We start from the raw sequence: 16,626 nt of genomic DNA on the forward strand, positions 1-16,626 counted from the left end.
TGTTGGCCTACATAAAAGGTGTCAGTCCTGTGCAGGTTTCACTGTTGTTGTGATGGAGAAATAGCATTTGCATTTGAGTTGGTCTGCGGTTTGTCTAACTTTTTGTGCCTCAAATCTAATACATAAAACTAGAATATGTTTTTATTTCTCTGAAGCTTTCTGGTATAAGATAAACTGAGACTGGACTCTGTACTGGGGAACTGGACCCAGTTAACATCTTTTTTTAAATTGCAGCCAGGCTATGAAGTTAAATAATTGGGACAATTAAGTAAAAAGTATGAGACAATCCTTCAAAAATAATTTAATAAATGGTTTACAACAAACCATAATGTAGTTGTAAGCAGATATAGGTGGTAAGAGTTATTGTTGTCTCAAAACTAAACATGGAGAAAAAGTGTTTTTTTGCTCCAAATATCTGGAACAATTCCCAGAAGACTGCAGATCTGCTGCAACTCTCAGTTCTTTTAAATCATGGCTGACGACTTCTCTGTTTAAGAGTTTATATCTTATACTGCACTATACCTTTTTATTCAGTTGTTTCATCTGTCTTACTCCATTTTACCTTAAATTTATTTTCAGTTTAACACTGTTAATTGTTTTTAAATGTATTTCTATTTTGCCATGTGTTGCTTTTATATTCCATCTTGATGCATTTTATATTTTATGTAAAGTAATTTGAATTGTCTTGTTGTTGAAATGTGCTATACAAATAAATGTGCCTTGCCTTGCCTTGTACAAACAGATAATACATAACAATATAGTAAAACATAGTCTTAAGAGTATAAAATATGATAATAAGTTATAATTGATGACAAAAAATGTACAGTAATTAAAACTTTAAAATGTTCTAATATAATTTCATAACTTCATTACAGTGTGCTATAAAATGTTTATTTGGTGTATTTTAATTTTGCTTATATGTATAACTGCTAAATAAGGGGACTTTATGTTAAGTTTAGTATATAATTAGACATTTGAAAATATGAACATTGGACAAATATGAAAAATGTCTGCAGGGAAACAAGAAAAGACATCATGTTGGTTTTATTGTCATTGTTTGCATTTGTATGCAATGTTTAATCCATTAATTAGTGTTTCTGTCATTTGTATTTTGTAAGTTCTGCTGTGGTTGTCATTGTTTTTTTTCTTTATGAAGTATTATAAAGAAGTCTTGTGTGATAATGTTAAATAATTGTTGACTTGTTTTAACCAGAAATAAAGTGTAGTTCACTTATTTGCAAAGACAGAGGGATAAATGTGTTTTTTTAGATTAGAACTGTTTTAACTCGTATGCGTTATCTATCATTGAAATACACCTTAACTTGTTTTTTGTACATTTGAACAAAAATAAATAAATAAAACAATTTAAACTGCCATTCCTGTATTTGTATCTTTAACATTTACCATCTATAAAGTAATCAAATCTTATACTTACAGAACCAAATCTCAGTTTAATTATATCCATATTATATCACATTATATATATATGGACACACACACACACACACACACACACACACACACACACACACACACACACACACACACACACACACACACACACACACACACACACACACACACACACACACACACACACACTTCATTCTATATGGACAGTGATGCTTTGGTCTCCGTGGAAACCAGACTGGTGTTTGGGGGGTGGGGGGGGGGGGGGGGGGGGGGGGTAGATGGTGATCCCATGATTCAGGAAAACATACACACAACCTGCTGTGGCATGCTGGTTGCCATGGAAACCTGACTGGTGGAAAGGCTGCTGGTGCTGCTGTGACTCAGCGTGTTACCGGGTGAATCAGTAAAATACACCGTGACACACAGACAACTGTGAACGCCTTGTGTTTATTTTTTTATATGCCGGTTGCTACATAATTAAATAGCAGATATGAGCTGAATACAAACAACCTGGTGTTTTATCATGTGGAGTGCAGTTACAAAAGTATATTACCATTAACAGGTTATGCAACAGAGTTTTCCTGCCGCTCCCACTCGCTTCCATCAGTACTTTATACAGTTAAAGACCAACCCTAGTATTTAAGGACAGGTTCAATACTTTTCAAGTGTGTCTTAATAAAGCAGTCAGGCATCCATATTAACACTGAAAGAGGTTTTCCTCACTGTTATCATTCCTCCTGTTCATACTGACTATTAAAAGATCCTCTTCAAAATCCACAAAGATGCATTTAAAAGTTTATCTGAGGCTTATATGAGGCTTTAGCAGTCTGAGTTAGTCATATCAAGTGGATATCTGCCACGTTTACAGTCTTTTTAGCATTAAATTCCCTCTTTGTGTTTCCCTGTTGAGCTGTGGTGGAAGTATAGTAACAAAAAGAGGGACACAGGCACTAAAAAGACTGTAACTTGGAAAGATATCTACTTGATTTGACTCATTTGGATGAGTGAAGCTTCATATTAGCTTCACATAAACGTTTAAATACATTTTGCACAGGAGGAGAACCATGGATTTAGACTGAGATTAGATTGAGATCTTCTAATTGTCAGTACGAGCAGGCGGAGTAATTATAGCGGTTTAAATGTATGAGCAGGTCAATTGGAGATTGCACAAGCTCCCAGAGAAATCAATGTGTGCACCTTTAAAATCTCATACAGGGATCTGAGCACAAAGTAAGCCGAATGGGTCGATCAAAACTCCTGGTGAGCTCTGAAAGTGGGTGATGACTGCTTAGCTGCATAATGATAACCTACTGTACATGATCTTTAAATCATGAGACGTTGAAAATACAACACAGACCAACTATATAAAGTTCAAAGTGAACATAACATAAATATTGTTAAACTTTCTTTGTCAGATTATATCGCTGTCTCGTGGACTGGTAGCACGTTTTCTGTGGGACTGTAGTGTAGTTGAAATTAGTTAAATGAATATTTTCCACATGAATTTCATATTTTTGTGTATTACAAATCATATGTGCTTCTGTGTCTCTGCTGTTAGTTTGCACAACGTTACATTTCTCATATTTTATGTAGTTGTTTTGTTTTAACAGGCTAAAAATGGCAATTCTTGATTACTTTCTGCTTACATCAGAAGCACAACTGCAACTATTAGTCAATTAATCGATTAGTTGATCAACAAAAAACGATTTGCCAACTATTTTTATAGTCGATTAATTGTTTTAAGGAAATTTTTAAAAAAGGAAAACACACAAAAATGATCTGATTTCAGCTTTTTAAATGTAAATATTTTCTAGTTTCTTTAGTCGTCTATGATAATAAACTGAATATTTTGGGGTTTTGGACTGTTGGTCAGCACCAAAACAACCTTATGCACCATTATCTGACATTTTATAGACCAAATAATTAATCAATTAATCAAGAAAATAATTGACAGATGAATCAATAATCAACATAAGTTAATATGCTAATATTTTACTCTGATTCCCTGTTAAATTAGCTACAGTCTATTTTAACACTGCTGCTCTCCTGTATTCTCTCTCTCTCTCTCTCTCTCTCTCTCTCTCTCTCTCTCTCTCTCTCTCTCTCTCTCTCTCTCTCTCTCTCTCTCTCTCAGTAAATGTGCTCGGGTTACCGTGAAGTCTTTTACTTTGCTCTCTGAAGCCCCGCCCCGCCGGCTCGCCGCGTTTTCGCCACATAAACAAACCTCCACCACGCACGGACACGCAGCAGCGTCAAGTCAGCTGATCTCAGCCACGGCCGGAAACGTCTCAGCTTTCAAAATAAGAGAAAGCCTCAGAGAAGTAATTTTGATGAGCAAAAACATTAAATGAACATTTTAAATTTGTATCAATTGACCTGTATGTAAGATAGACTAAATTTGTACATACATATATAATATTAAAAATGCTGTATGTTAGTTCATACGTAGAGACATAATTTTACGTTTTAATCATCATTCATTTGTAGGTCGCTTAGAGCCATTAATCTATTTAGTCTATTTGATCAACTTGACCCACTTAGCAGGTTCATTATTTTTCCACTTAACTCCTAATCTCCAGCCTCAAGTTTTTCCTTCATACATCGTTTTTCTTGATCATATACACTCACTGGCCTCTTCATCAGATACACCTGTACAATCTAATGCAATCCCAACACAACAGCTCTGCTATAAATTCTACTTTTATGAAGTTAATACATTTTCAGGTTTTGTTGACATTGTCAGGAAGGTGATGATTCTGCTTTATGTTTATTATTGAGGTCGTAGTGGGTGATGGTGGTGTATTGGGATGCATTATATTGACTGGTGTTCCTAATATTTTGCCCTCCTAATGGATGTTAATGGAGTTGACAAAATTTGAGGAACACCAGTCGATATAATGCATCCCAGTACGCCACCACCACGTAGTATGACCTCGGTAATAAACATAAAGTAGAATTATCACTTTTTCGACTATATTAACAAAAACTGATCATGCATAAACTCCAAAATAGTAGAATTTATAGCAGAGCTGTTATATTACTCCGATGTACCTAATGAAGTGGCTGGTTACTGTACAATCTATGATTATATGTGTACTAGACTCCTCAACCTGACAGTGTTCATATAAACCGGTTGGATGCTTTCCTTTTATACTGAGCATGCTTTAAGTTGGAATTACCTCTTTTTTCCTTTGACCTACTAATATTTCTCACTCAAAGATACCCGTTCCCTTGCTACTCTTTTATTGCTTTACTCCAAACTATAACCCTGCCCTCTGATTTGCTTAACGGGACTTGTAAATCTATGGTGTCTCTATGTAAAGCTTTTATTCCCCTCCTCATTTCTCTTCAAACCCATATGTGCTGAACCCCATCTAAACCCAGTTGACATATCTTGTTGAATGATTGGGGATATACTTGTAAAACTTTGAACAGACTGTCAGCTTGGCAGCTGGAGTTGAGATTAAAGTGTTTCCTGCTTTATTCTCCTCTTCATTATTCATCTCTTGCTGGACCAGCATTCATCCTGGAATGACTCTGTTTCCCTCGCTCTTGGTGCCATTTCTTGAGGTTTTGGATCTGGTTCTGCAGGAGTTAAGCCTCACCTCATGCCTCTCTCTCTGAATGATGTCTTCATCCTTTTCTCTCTCTCTGCTGTCAATTGAATAATGTCGTTTTGTGTCATTTCTCCTCTGTATATGAATGGTGTGATGTGAGTCTTTGCTGTGTGCATGTGTAGTTTTCCTTCTGCCTGTTTCCTTCTTCCATTACACATTAAAAGTGAATTTATTCAGAGTGTAGTTTATGAGGAATTCAAAGGAAAGTAAAAAGAGTGAATCTATTTATCTTGAATTAAGAAAAAGGATCAAATATTCATTAAATGCAGCCTATATAAATTCAACTTACAAAGCCGGTACTGATATATCTCTGAGGTCAATATTAGCCAATAATGTACATCGATTGGGCTCAAATCTTATGCAAATATGCATTAAATGCAGCCTATACATGTTCAACTTAAAAGTCGGTACTGATATATCTCTGAGGTCAATATTAGCCAATAATGTATATCGATTAGGCTCAAATTTTACCATGTCACTTCTGCTAGATGCCACTAAATTCTACACACTGGTCCTTTAAGTTCAGTACTTAGGGAGTAGGGGATTCCTGCAATACTGGAGGCTGCAGTTTCAGGATTGAGTGTTTATGTGAATTAAGTATGTTTGACATTAAAAACAATTATGGTGTCTTGAATTGCACAACAAAGTTAATGTTTGCTAGCTTTTAAAACTATAAGTAGCTAGATAGAAAGTCATATTTGGGTGGAATGAACCTTTAAAACTATAAGTAGCTACATAGAAAGTCATATTTGGGTGGAATGAACCATTAAAACTATAAGTAGTTAGATAAAAGTAATATTTGGGTGGAATAAACCTTTAAAGCTATAAGTAGTTAGATAGAAAGTAATATTTTATAGAATAAACCTTTTAAATTAGGGTCTAGAAATGTAATCCTGAAACTGCAGGAACATATAGTCTTGACTTCAGTAGATGTACTCAGTTACTCCCCATCCTGTGTGTGAAAGCAGCTGTAGTCTCTCTTCTCTTATTGTGAAACCCCCACCCACCCCCACCGGATGTGTGTTTTCCTTCCCTCGCGCTGCCTTCACTCCTTGTTTGGGACGCGCTCGCTCACTTTAGGTCGGGACTCCCGCCGGAGACACCGGAGGAAAAGAAAAACGACGGGATAAAAAAAAAAACACACAACAACAGAAAACCAACCGTGAAACCAGTCGGATACACTTCAGAAAGAAAAAGAAACACTGTGAAGGATTTAAACCCGGAGCTGGACAGCAGAGGATAGCCGCGTGTCCATTTATATTTTAGGGCGAGCTGATTGATCACGACACGCACACACACACATTACACACACATTATCCATTACACACACACACACACACAGTCACAGGTTGCTACCCTGCTAGCCCTCTTGGATAGCTCGCTGCAGGTTTATCCGTGTTTCTCTTCTTCAGCAGAGGATCCTCCACTTTAAAAAAAATAAAAACACTGTCAGACATTTTTCTTTTTTCTTGCAGACAGTCTTGCCTCCGTGATTCAGTCATGATGTGGTGTTTTTTCGGACGTGGATCAAGTTGGCCGGCTGGTAGCATTGGCTGACTTAAAAAAAAAAAAGCCTCTCTCTTTCTCACTCTCTCTGTGTGTGTGCATTTTCCTCCTATTCCCTTCCTCCTGTTTTTAGTTTTCCTTTATTTTTTTTTAAACTTGGACTTTGCCCTCCTGCTGTTGCAACTCTCTTTCTCTTTCTCTTATCAATTAAAAAAAAGAAAGGGCCTCTATTGATTCTTCTGCTGGAGTATATTTCAGAAGTTGGCTGCAAGTTTTTTTTTGAGAGGGGGAAGAAGAAGAAGAAGAAGAAGAAGGAGGAGGAGGAGGTAAAAAAAAAGAAAAGAAAAGTTTGCGTGTTGGGAAGTAGAGGAAGATTTTTCCAGCCTGTGGAAAAAATGGATGCGGGTATAGAGAAGGAATGCAGCGCCTTGGGAGGGCTCTTCCAGCTCATCATGAACGACATGAAGGTAAAAAACAACAACATTTAATTCACCAAATATGTCTTAATGCATTATTCTCATTTACTTGATAACTTTGATTGTGATAGTTGTGTGTATTTCCATCCAATTTCACTATAATGTCATTATTTATGCACTATTCCTCTTTAATTTGCTTAAATGATGGGTTCAAGTCTGTCTTAAAATAACAGTCAGGTGCTCAAATTAATGTTAAAATAGCAAATAGTTAAATATGTCTTCTTCAAATGTGCTTTCAATGTAAGTGGGAGTCATTTTTTGGTGCCAAAATGCATCTAAAAGTTTATCTGAGGCTTCAGCAGTGTTGAGTTAGTCATGTAAAGTGGATATCTGCCACATTTACAGTCTTTTTTAAGCATCACATTCCATCTTTGTGCTTTCCTGTTGACTTATAGTAACAAAAGTAGGGATTTTGACACTAAAAGACTATAAAGTTAAAATATATCTACTTGATTTGGTTCATTTGGACAGCTGAAGCTTCATATTAGCTTCACATAAACTTTTAAAGACATTTTATACACAGGAGGAGGGTCTGTGGATTTTGGCCGACATCACTGACAGTATATATTGTAAGTGAATTATGAATGGATCTTCTAATGGTCAGTATGAGCAGAAAAACCTGTTTTAATGTTCATTTGTTTTAAGGCAGACTTTGCTCCCATTCAACCAACTCTCTCTTGTGTTTTCTCTACGTAACGCTCGTGCTTTAAAACAGCAGTCAGGTGCCTAAAAGAGAGCTTTTCCCTCCAATGTCACATTCTCTTGTAATAGTCACCTAATTAGTCATCATCTAGCAAACAAACGCAGCATTTTAAAGGAGAAGAAGTTGTGTTAGAAGAGGATGACAGAGGCCTTGTGTTGGCTCCTCCATTCATTCTTAATGAGGATTTCCTTTCATTGCTTCCCTCAACATTTACACTTCCTTTAAAATCCTCCTATAGTATCCATGTGTACGTCTTTACTTCTCGTTGTGGCCAACATAACCTCAAAACTTCATAGTCTGGTTTTGTCATTGCTGCTGTAATCATTCTATACTCCTAGAAATTAATGAGTAAGCTCGGAGGTACTTTTTTTATAAACCTTGAAATTATTGGTTTTATTAATGGCTGGATTTGCGAATGAGTGGATTCGAGTGCTGGGGATGTTGATTGGGTAATGAATGAGCAGAGGTTAAAACTGGAAGTGGGCCATCTGAGAGGGTAACAGGGCTGGATGGGGGTGGATTTTACCAGCTGTGTGCTCTTTGATGTTTGTTAAGCAGGCTACCCTTTGCTGCCTGACTGTCTGTCTGTGTTTCACTGCTCTCAGATGTTCATCGTTAGTCGAATCTGTTTTCCACTCGGCTCTGAATGCATCTTTTTTTTTTTTTTTGGGCTCAAAATAGGAGCTGGTGCTTCGGCGTTTGTGCCGAGCAGAGCCGGACTGATTTTAACAGGCCATTAAAGAGCTGCTACTAACGATTTATCATTGAGTCTATAACATGCTGATTACTGTTTCCAACCTCATGTTAGTAACCCAAAGATATTTAATTTACTACCATACTCATATTACAATATTCACATGTAAGAAGCTGGAAAGTGTATTTTTTTCTTTTTACAGTGGCTCAAATCAATGAAGCGTACAAACTAGACATTTCATTAAATGAATGCCACATATATACTGGTAATTAAAGGATAAACTCATATATAAAAACTGATTTAGTTAATGGTGATGGGCTGAAACCAATGATTGTTTTCATTCAGCCGATTTAACATCTTGATTAATCGATAATTAATCGTTTAGTCTTTGAAATATTGTGAAAAATGGCATCTGCTCTTCCTGAGAGGCCAAGTTAGTGTCTTCAATTTGCTTCTTTTGTCTGACTAACAATCTAAAATGTTAAAGTATTAAATGAAGTATCATATAGGAAAAGAAAAAACAACAAATTGTCACTTTCGAGAAGCTAAATCCATCAAATATTCAACATTTTAGATTGTTAGTCAGACAAAATGAGCACATTTAAGACAATAAAGCGACCAATGAGAAATAGCAAATGCGATGTCGTTGACTATTTTAAAAATTAAAATAAGTATCATGCAAGAAAAGGATAAAAAAAACAACAAATCGTCACATTTGAGAAGCTGGAACCATCAAATATTTGTTATGTTTGCTTGTAAAGTGACTGAAATCAATAATCAGTAGTCGCTGATTAATTCAACCAATCGTTGCAGCTCTACACTGAAGCTAAATGTCAGAAATACACATCTGCTCACATCACACACTACTTTATTTAACTGTGTCATAGTTCAGAAGACTTCATGTCAGTGAGTTTAGATCGTGTTGTTGGGGTTATGTCGTATTTGATAGGTGTGTTTCTCATCTAAAATGTCTCTTTATAACAGTTGTTCAATAACGACAATTAAAAGATCCATCTAGAGAAATATGGTTGGATTGTCGTAGCTTCTACTGGACGTATCATATTTTAAATAACGACAATATGAAGGCATTTCATCTCTATGCTTTGTTGAAGTTATATTAACATGTTAACTTTGCTGCTTTAAAAAACAAGTGGATTCATTGTTTAACACATTGTCTGAAGTGGGAATGATTGCCTCGTATCAAACCTCGCAGGATGACTCAGTGTTCAAAAAAACAGGCGGATTATGTAACAATTGATCCTCGGATGTCTGGCAGTATTCTCAGTTTCACAATAAGATCATATATTTTAATTTTTGATCAATAAACAAACATTTTTTGTGAGCATAAACCTTCAAGCTGACACCCCTCCTCCTCTTCCTCTTCCTCTGATAGGAAGGTGACTTCTCTGTTTTGGTAGATCTCTGTAACGTAAAAAGAATTGAAGGAAAAAATGAAGCGCTTCTCATTTTCATCCTCAATTTAAAACATTTGTGGACGTTTAACGAGATGGAACTTGCAGACTTCCTGTGTGGCGAGGAGAACAGTGAGCTGTACGCCTGAGTCACTTCTGCTGTCAGATAACAGGGACGAGGGATGGTCACGGTTGGTGTGTGTGTGTGTGAATGAGTGTCAGTGTGAGTGATTCACAGTTTGTCGCATCATATCCTGGTAGTTTACCAACATGGCACAGAACCAATGGGGACACTCCTGCCATATGCCACACACACACACACACACTGAAACACACACACACACACACACACACACACACACACACACACACACACACACACACACACACACACACACACACACACACACACACAAGAGTCATGTCTAATTAAGTAGAGAGATGCTGCTGGGATGAATCTCTCCCCGGAGCATCATAACACGCTTGTGAAGTCCTCACACTCTGAATCAGTTTGTAGACATGAAGACACCGAGGGCTTTTTGCAGATTGTAGGTCATTTTGCCAATTAACCGAGCACCATTTTAAATAAAACTGCTGATTTTTATATTGTTATTATAGCATAAATATCCACATGATATCTAACTTTAGTGCTGCACTGTACAGACTGAATTGTGGTGAGCGGTTTAATCTATAAAATGCCCCAAAAAATGGTTTCTCAGTTTTCATCGTTGCAGCTCTAGATTTCAGATTCATCATCTTTTGGAGAGAGTTTATGAGAAGCTCAGTATTTGGGTGAAGTTCTTGGTTTATTGTGGACGGAAGGGCAAAAAGGACAAAAATAGAAGGGTAAAATATTTCAGATTTAGCCGGGCTTAGTGTGGACACGAGCCCAGAGCTTGTTTTACCCAGCAGCATCTGTTACCTCACATCCAAGGGTTGCGTGGTACATCTTTTTTATTTGATCATTTTTTAGTTCATATGCATTTATTTATATTTATATTTAAAATACAGTTGTGCAGGAGAGCTTGAAAGTAGAGGATGGTTTATGATGACACATGCCATATATGAATATAAATAGTCATCAATTTACATAAAACCAAATTAAACAGCCGAAATTACTGAGTCATTATTTATTTTGTGTTGCTTGTGTGTTCTTGTTTAGTTTATTTTACTATGTGTGAAGACTTTGTGTTACATAACTATGTCTAAAAAGTGCTTTACAATGGAAGTTTGGTGGATTCATTGATTTTTTTTAATGCAGAAATCAATTCCTATCTGCTTACAAAAACATTAAGATCATGATAAGAAGAGTATATTAAAGGGATAAGTGTCCCAGTGTTATCAGGGAATTGATTGATTTAAAGTAGGTTGAAGATTATTTCCTCCGTCTAGAATATATCTGAACTCAACTGGGGAAAATATAGTGTAATCCAGTCCTGATTAGCGGGTTAATATGATAAACAATAAGTCTACAATCATCAATTTTTAAGACTGAACAGTGATTCAAAATTGATAGAAATGTACAATTCACAAGTTCACAAGACAGATTACAATAGTATAGATGGTCCCAAAGAGATAATCCTGTGTGTTTCAGTGTATCTTAATAAAGAGAAGTCTGATAATACAGTGATGGAAGTCATTAATTATATATCAAATATGGAAGACTTAAAAAATTCATGTAAAGCACGAGGCAAGACATGAGTTAAATCTTCTTATCTATACATGAATACACACAAGTCTGCTTTATGTTCACATTGAACACTGAGATAAGTTTGTATTTTCTGAATGAATGAAGTTCACTAAACAGGTTACTTTGTCATGTGGGTGCAGATGAATTAGGGAAGAGATTTAAACATGTGTACTATGACATAACTCACATTTTAAAAAGACAAATCAAACTGATATAAAACGTTCCAGATGTATTATATGAGAGACGCGTCGCCGTGGTGACAGCTTCATGAGGAACCTTTAAGTCCTGCAGGAGAGAGAGACGGACAGCTTATTGATTTCTGTCTCAGCTGTTTCAGGAGAGACATTATGAGCCATCGACCTTCTTCACTCCTCCTCTCTGCTCTCGTTTATCCTTCCATGCTGACATGCTCAGTACGCTCCTCCACACTCTCTCTCTCTCACTCCCTCACTCCTCCACACTCTCTCTCTCTCACTCTCTCTCCGTCTCTCATTCCCTCACTCTCTGTCTCTCATTTTCTCTCTTTCTGTCTCTCACTCACTCTCTTTCTCTCTGTCTCTCATTGTCTCTCTTTCTGTCTCTCATTCTCATTCTCACTCTCTCTCTGACTCTCATTCTCTCTGTTTCTCTCTCTCTGTCTCATTCTCTCTCTTTCTGTGTGTGTCTCTCTCTCTGTCTCTCTCTCTTTCTCTTACTCTCTCTCTGTCTGTCTGTCTCTCTCTCTATAACTCACTACTGTGTTTCTCCATCTGCTCCTCTCTTCTCTCTTCTCCTTCCTTTTCTCCCACTTTCCCTCTCCTCTCTCCCTCCATATTTGTTTCTGTGTTTGTTTCCCCCTCCCCCCACCAGCTCGTATAATGCATTTCACCGCTTCACGAGGATGTGATTACTGTTTTGACTATTACACTTATTCTCCTTGTTAACTGTCGACTTTAAAGGAAAATGTCGCTAAAAAACAACAACCGTCGACCTGGCCTGCTTTTTACCCTGGGTGTATGAAGTGAAAATGTATGTGTGTGTGTGTGTGTGTGTGTGTGTGTGTGTGTGTGTGGGTGTGGGGAATAGCAAGTATCTTATAAGGGCCACACACACACACACACACACACACACACACACACATACACACTCACACCCCATAGTTAACAATGATTATGACCACATTACTGTGTTTTATAATCAGCGCCATCTTTATATAATTAGCTGTGTGTGTGTGTGCGCCATAACTACACACAATAACACACATTTATATGTATACAAAAGCACACCCTAAACTACAGGCCATAATGTTAATGTCATGTGATGCCATCAAGCCTTTAGTCACATCACTGATACGATGCTTTATAGTTCCTGGTAATTATGTGTGTGTGTGTGCGTGTATATGCATATGTGTGTGTGTGTGTGTGTGTGTGGGAGCGGCTGATTTCAGAGAAGTCTCGCTGCTGACAGGGAAATTGGCAGCCTCAGGTGAACGTGGGTGTGGACACACACTTCGCTGCAAAACTGATGGACAGACATTAAAGAAATACACAGAAGTATGTTTGTTCTGGTTGTTAGCTGTTAGGGAGGAGGGGGAGGGGAAGAAGGGATGAGGTCGTAAAATAATAAAAAAATAAAAAAAGGGACGAAATAAGGAAGAGGCAATAGGGAAGGAAGACTGGACTAATGTGAGCGAAGAGGTAAAAGAAGAAAGAGGGAAGTGGTAGGAAAGCAGACAGGGAGGCATTGTGGATACGAAGGAAAGAAATCCTGAGAGGGCGAGTCCTTCAAATGTCAGTTCAATCTACGGCTACGACGATCAATCAAATAATTATCTTCAAATGACAATAATATCGTTTATCGCGATTATTTCTAAGACAATATATCGTCTAACAAAAGTAGTTATCATGACAGGTTTAGTCATGCCCCATGTCTTTTCCCCTGCTGTCCGCTCCACCGAACCATCTGACCAGCTATTGATGTTTATTGTTGTAAACTCCTTCATTGGTTATTGCATCACTGCACACTTCAGACCACTTCCAGACCGGACCGGGACAGAAAATAATCCCATCATTGAGCATCTCACACTACATGACTGTTAAAGCCAACTCATTCTGGATTTATTCAAGATTATAAAGCAACTGGAAAATGAGTTGAGGTTTTGTCTGGGACTTGAAATCGGGGCAACTGTCCTGTAGTGTACACTTGGCTTAATGGTTCTTTTGACTGAATGGGTGCAAATCCCTGTATACTAGTTTTCCAAAATCTTGCGGAAAGCCTGAAACCAGAAGAGTGGAAGCTGTTAAAGCAGCAGATGGATGCCCGTGGTTGTGGAATGACATGTTCAACTATCACACATGGGTGCAATGTTCTCAAAACTCAAAACAAGGCTTCACATCTTGCTCGGAGGAGCCTTGGCGATCCGACGGGCCTCGTTGACTCCTTCTGGTGCGTTCGGTGTACAGCTGCAGACTGGGAAGGATCAGGCTTCTGATTTGAGACGTAGCCAGAGACTTGAAGGTTTTATGGAAAGTTGACATGTGCTTGGAAAGATGGGCGGAGGAATGGATGGACGTGTGTCTACAGGTAGAGAGATACGAAGGTGATGATGTGGTATGGATGGATGAGTGCAGCTCAATAGAGGGTGCGGGTTTATCTCTCCCACACACACACTGACAACCTACATAAACACCACATTTCTAACATTTTCTGGGTAGTATTTCTCCAGTTGGTGGATTTAATAATTTAATTTGTGAAGTTTGTGAGAATTTTATGAGTGAAAGATTGAGAATCGGAGTATTGGGAAGCGCCAAAGGCTGTTTGAAGATTTTACGATAAGATTTTTGAGACGTTTTAAATGCAAATTGATTGTTTTTAAACCACATTTTTATGAATAGTTGTTGGTTTATGATTGTTTTTACTTGGTGCTGGACTTATCACAAGTTTATAATCTATTTAAATTGAGAATGTATCATCTGGACTTGGGTTAAACATTTTTTTTGAAGGTTTTGCCGAGTTTTATTGGCAGTATTTTCTAGTATTGTTTAATGAATTGTTATAATGGGAGTTTAACGTTTTTAAAAATGAATTTAATACAAGGAGTACAACAACTGTCATTGACACAAATCTTTTTCCAGTCAGATCGGCCTCATTATGTTACAAATTGTCAGTTTATAAGATGTGATGAGGCCTTTTTTATTGGGATTTATATGAGTCTAGTGTTTACATTGTTGTCTGCTGTAGATTGTGTCGAAGAGCTTTAATGTAATAATCTTTAAGTATATTTTATTGGAGTATTTGAGGACTTGACTTGACCCAGAGAAGCATGGTCAGTATAAGACTGACGACAAAACCAAGGCACAAAGAGATACACAAATCATATGCAAAGAAACAGATTTAGTCAGAAGTCACATGACGATCAGCCACCGTTTTACTTCCTCTTCTCCAAGCCAACAGGAAGCCATGGCAACACTCTGGCAGAAAGACAAATGAGAAGAAAGAAACAAGAAAATTATCTTTTCACGTGTAGACTTGAACATATGACAACTGGAAACCCCATATATTGTGTTCATATATTGTTTAATCCCAGTACTTGGCAAGTAGAAGAAATGGTACATTCATTTATTGCTTCACCTCGGAAATGCTGCAACAGGAAGTGAAGAACATCTGCATTCCTAATTTTCAGGACCAAAACTATGTGTAAGTTCAGGGTGTGTCGGATACTTTGGGAGTGATACTAATACTGAAAGAAGGAAGTAAAACAAATCTTGACATTGATACATCAGCTAAAAGTCCTGCATATACAAAACATCATTTTTTTTGGAAGGAATGTGGTTCTCACACACTTATGTCAAAGATATGTACTGGAGGCAGGATATTTATTAACAATAAACTATAGTGTATGAAATTACATCAATGCACTGAGACAGTAAACTTCATTGGGATTTTAATCATGCCAAAAAACATCCTCAAACATCGCAACATATCTGTGATACCGAAATATCTGCAATAGGCCAATATTGGCTGATAATATCGGCTGTCTGATATATCGGTCAGACTCTATTTAAGATACTGGAAAAATAATTGAAGAGTTGCAGAAGTTGAGTTTAGTCCAATAGTCCAGTTTGAGTCTTTCTGAACAGTTTTCTCCGTCTTTCTCTCCTCTCATTTTCTGTCGTCTCTCTTCTGTCGACTCCTTGCAAAATTGTACAACTATCTGTGTTTTTGGCTACCTCACGACATCATTACATCATTTCATAGGTAATATGTGTGCTCGCCTGTGTTCAGGATATTATGAAACGCGTCCAGAGAGTTTGGCCGTCTCTCTTTTTTTCTGTGTAGTTAGTTAGGTGTGAGAAACTGTGAAGAATTTTCCAGCGGTGCTTCCTGTCTGTCATCTGGCTGCTAACCTTTCCTGTCTGGTGATGTACAGACAGCCTGGCTTCAGTCAGTCAGCGCCGGGCGAACCTGGCCTCCATCCTATCTGCCATAAGACGACTCCTGCTGTAGAGGAGATGATTAAACTCTCTAAATCCAACATTTCTTTACTCCTCAGTCTTACTGGAAGCTGTATGTCCAATTTTAGTCCGGCAGCAGAGAGCTATGTACTTTCTCCTTCTCATATATACCAAACTTTGTGAACAACTGTTTGCATCTCAAATATTACATGCATATTAAGTGGGAAAAGATCGATCCATTGCAAACCTATAACATTGTAATAATATTGATAACTTTTATATAGCACTTTTCAAAACAATTAAAAAAGTGCTTTCCATGAAATAAAGTAAAACATAGAAATAATAATCAAGAATATAAAGCATTGTATAAAAATAACAATAAAACCAACAATAGACAAAACCATTAAATAGAGATAAACTATAGAATTAAAAAAACAACTCAACCAAACATGACAATGCAGCAACCAAACCAAATGCTCGTCCTTATTAGTCACTTAGACCTAAAATGATAAAAAAAAAAGTCTGAAAAATACCAGAATTTCCTTTTTAAGACACAATTTTTGTGAGGCTAGTTGTATTCAGACAATTGAAGTTTGACGATTTGCTTTCTTCTTTGTAGAAAAGAAACTAAAAGTGAAGTATTGTGTCTGTTCTAGTATAGAGAAAGCCAGCTCTCACATTA

General features: G+C 37.2%; 1 protein-coding gene across 4 annotated transcripts in view; it reads left to right on the plus strand.

Moving 5' to 3' along the window:
* mtss1 (MTSS I-BAR domain containing 1) overlaps positions 1 to 16,626 on the plus strand; it is a 215,471-nt gene that overhangs the window by 140,959 nt on the left and 57,886 nt on the right. For 3 of the 4 annotated variants that reach the window (XM_062416008.1, XM_062416010.1, XM_062416011.1), the window contains exon 1: positions 6,119 to 7,003. In XM_062416008.1, the coding sequence (XP_062271992.1) occupies positions 6,932 to 7,003 (72 nt within the window). In that variant the 5' untranslated portion in view covers positions 6,119 to 6,931. Of the gene's footprint in view, positions 1 to 6,118; positions 7,004 to 16,626 lie in introns of those variants that run through there. The other variant, XM_062416009.1, reaches the window with a different exon arrangement.

The sequence above is a fragment of the Scomber scombrus genome, chromosome 3 (genome assembly GCF_963691925.1).
Source record: "Scomber scombrus chromosome 3, fScoSco1.1, whole genome shotgun sequence".
In the NCBI taxonomy this organism is placed as follows: domain Eukaryota; kingdom Metazoa; phylum Chordata; class Actinopteri; order Scombriformes; family Scombridae; genus Scomber; species Scomber scombrus.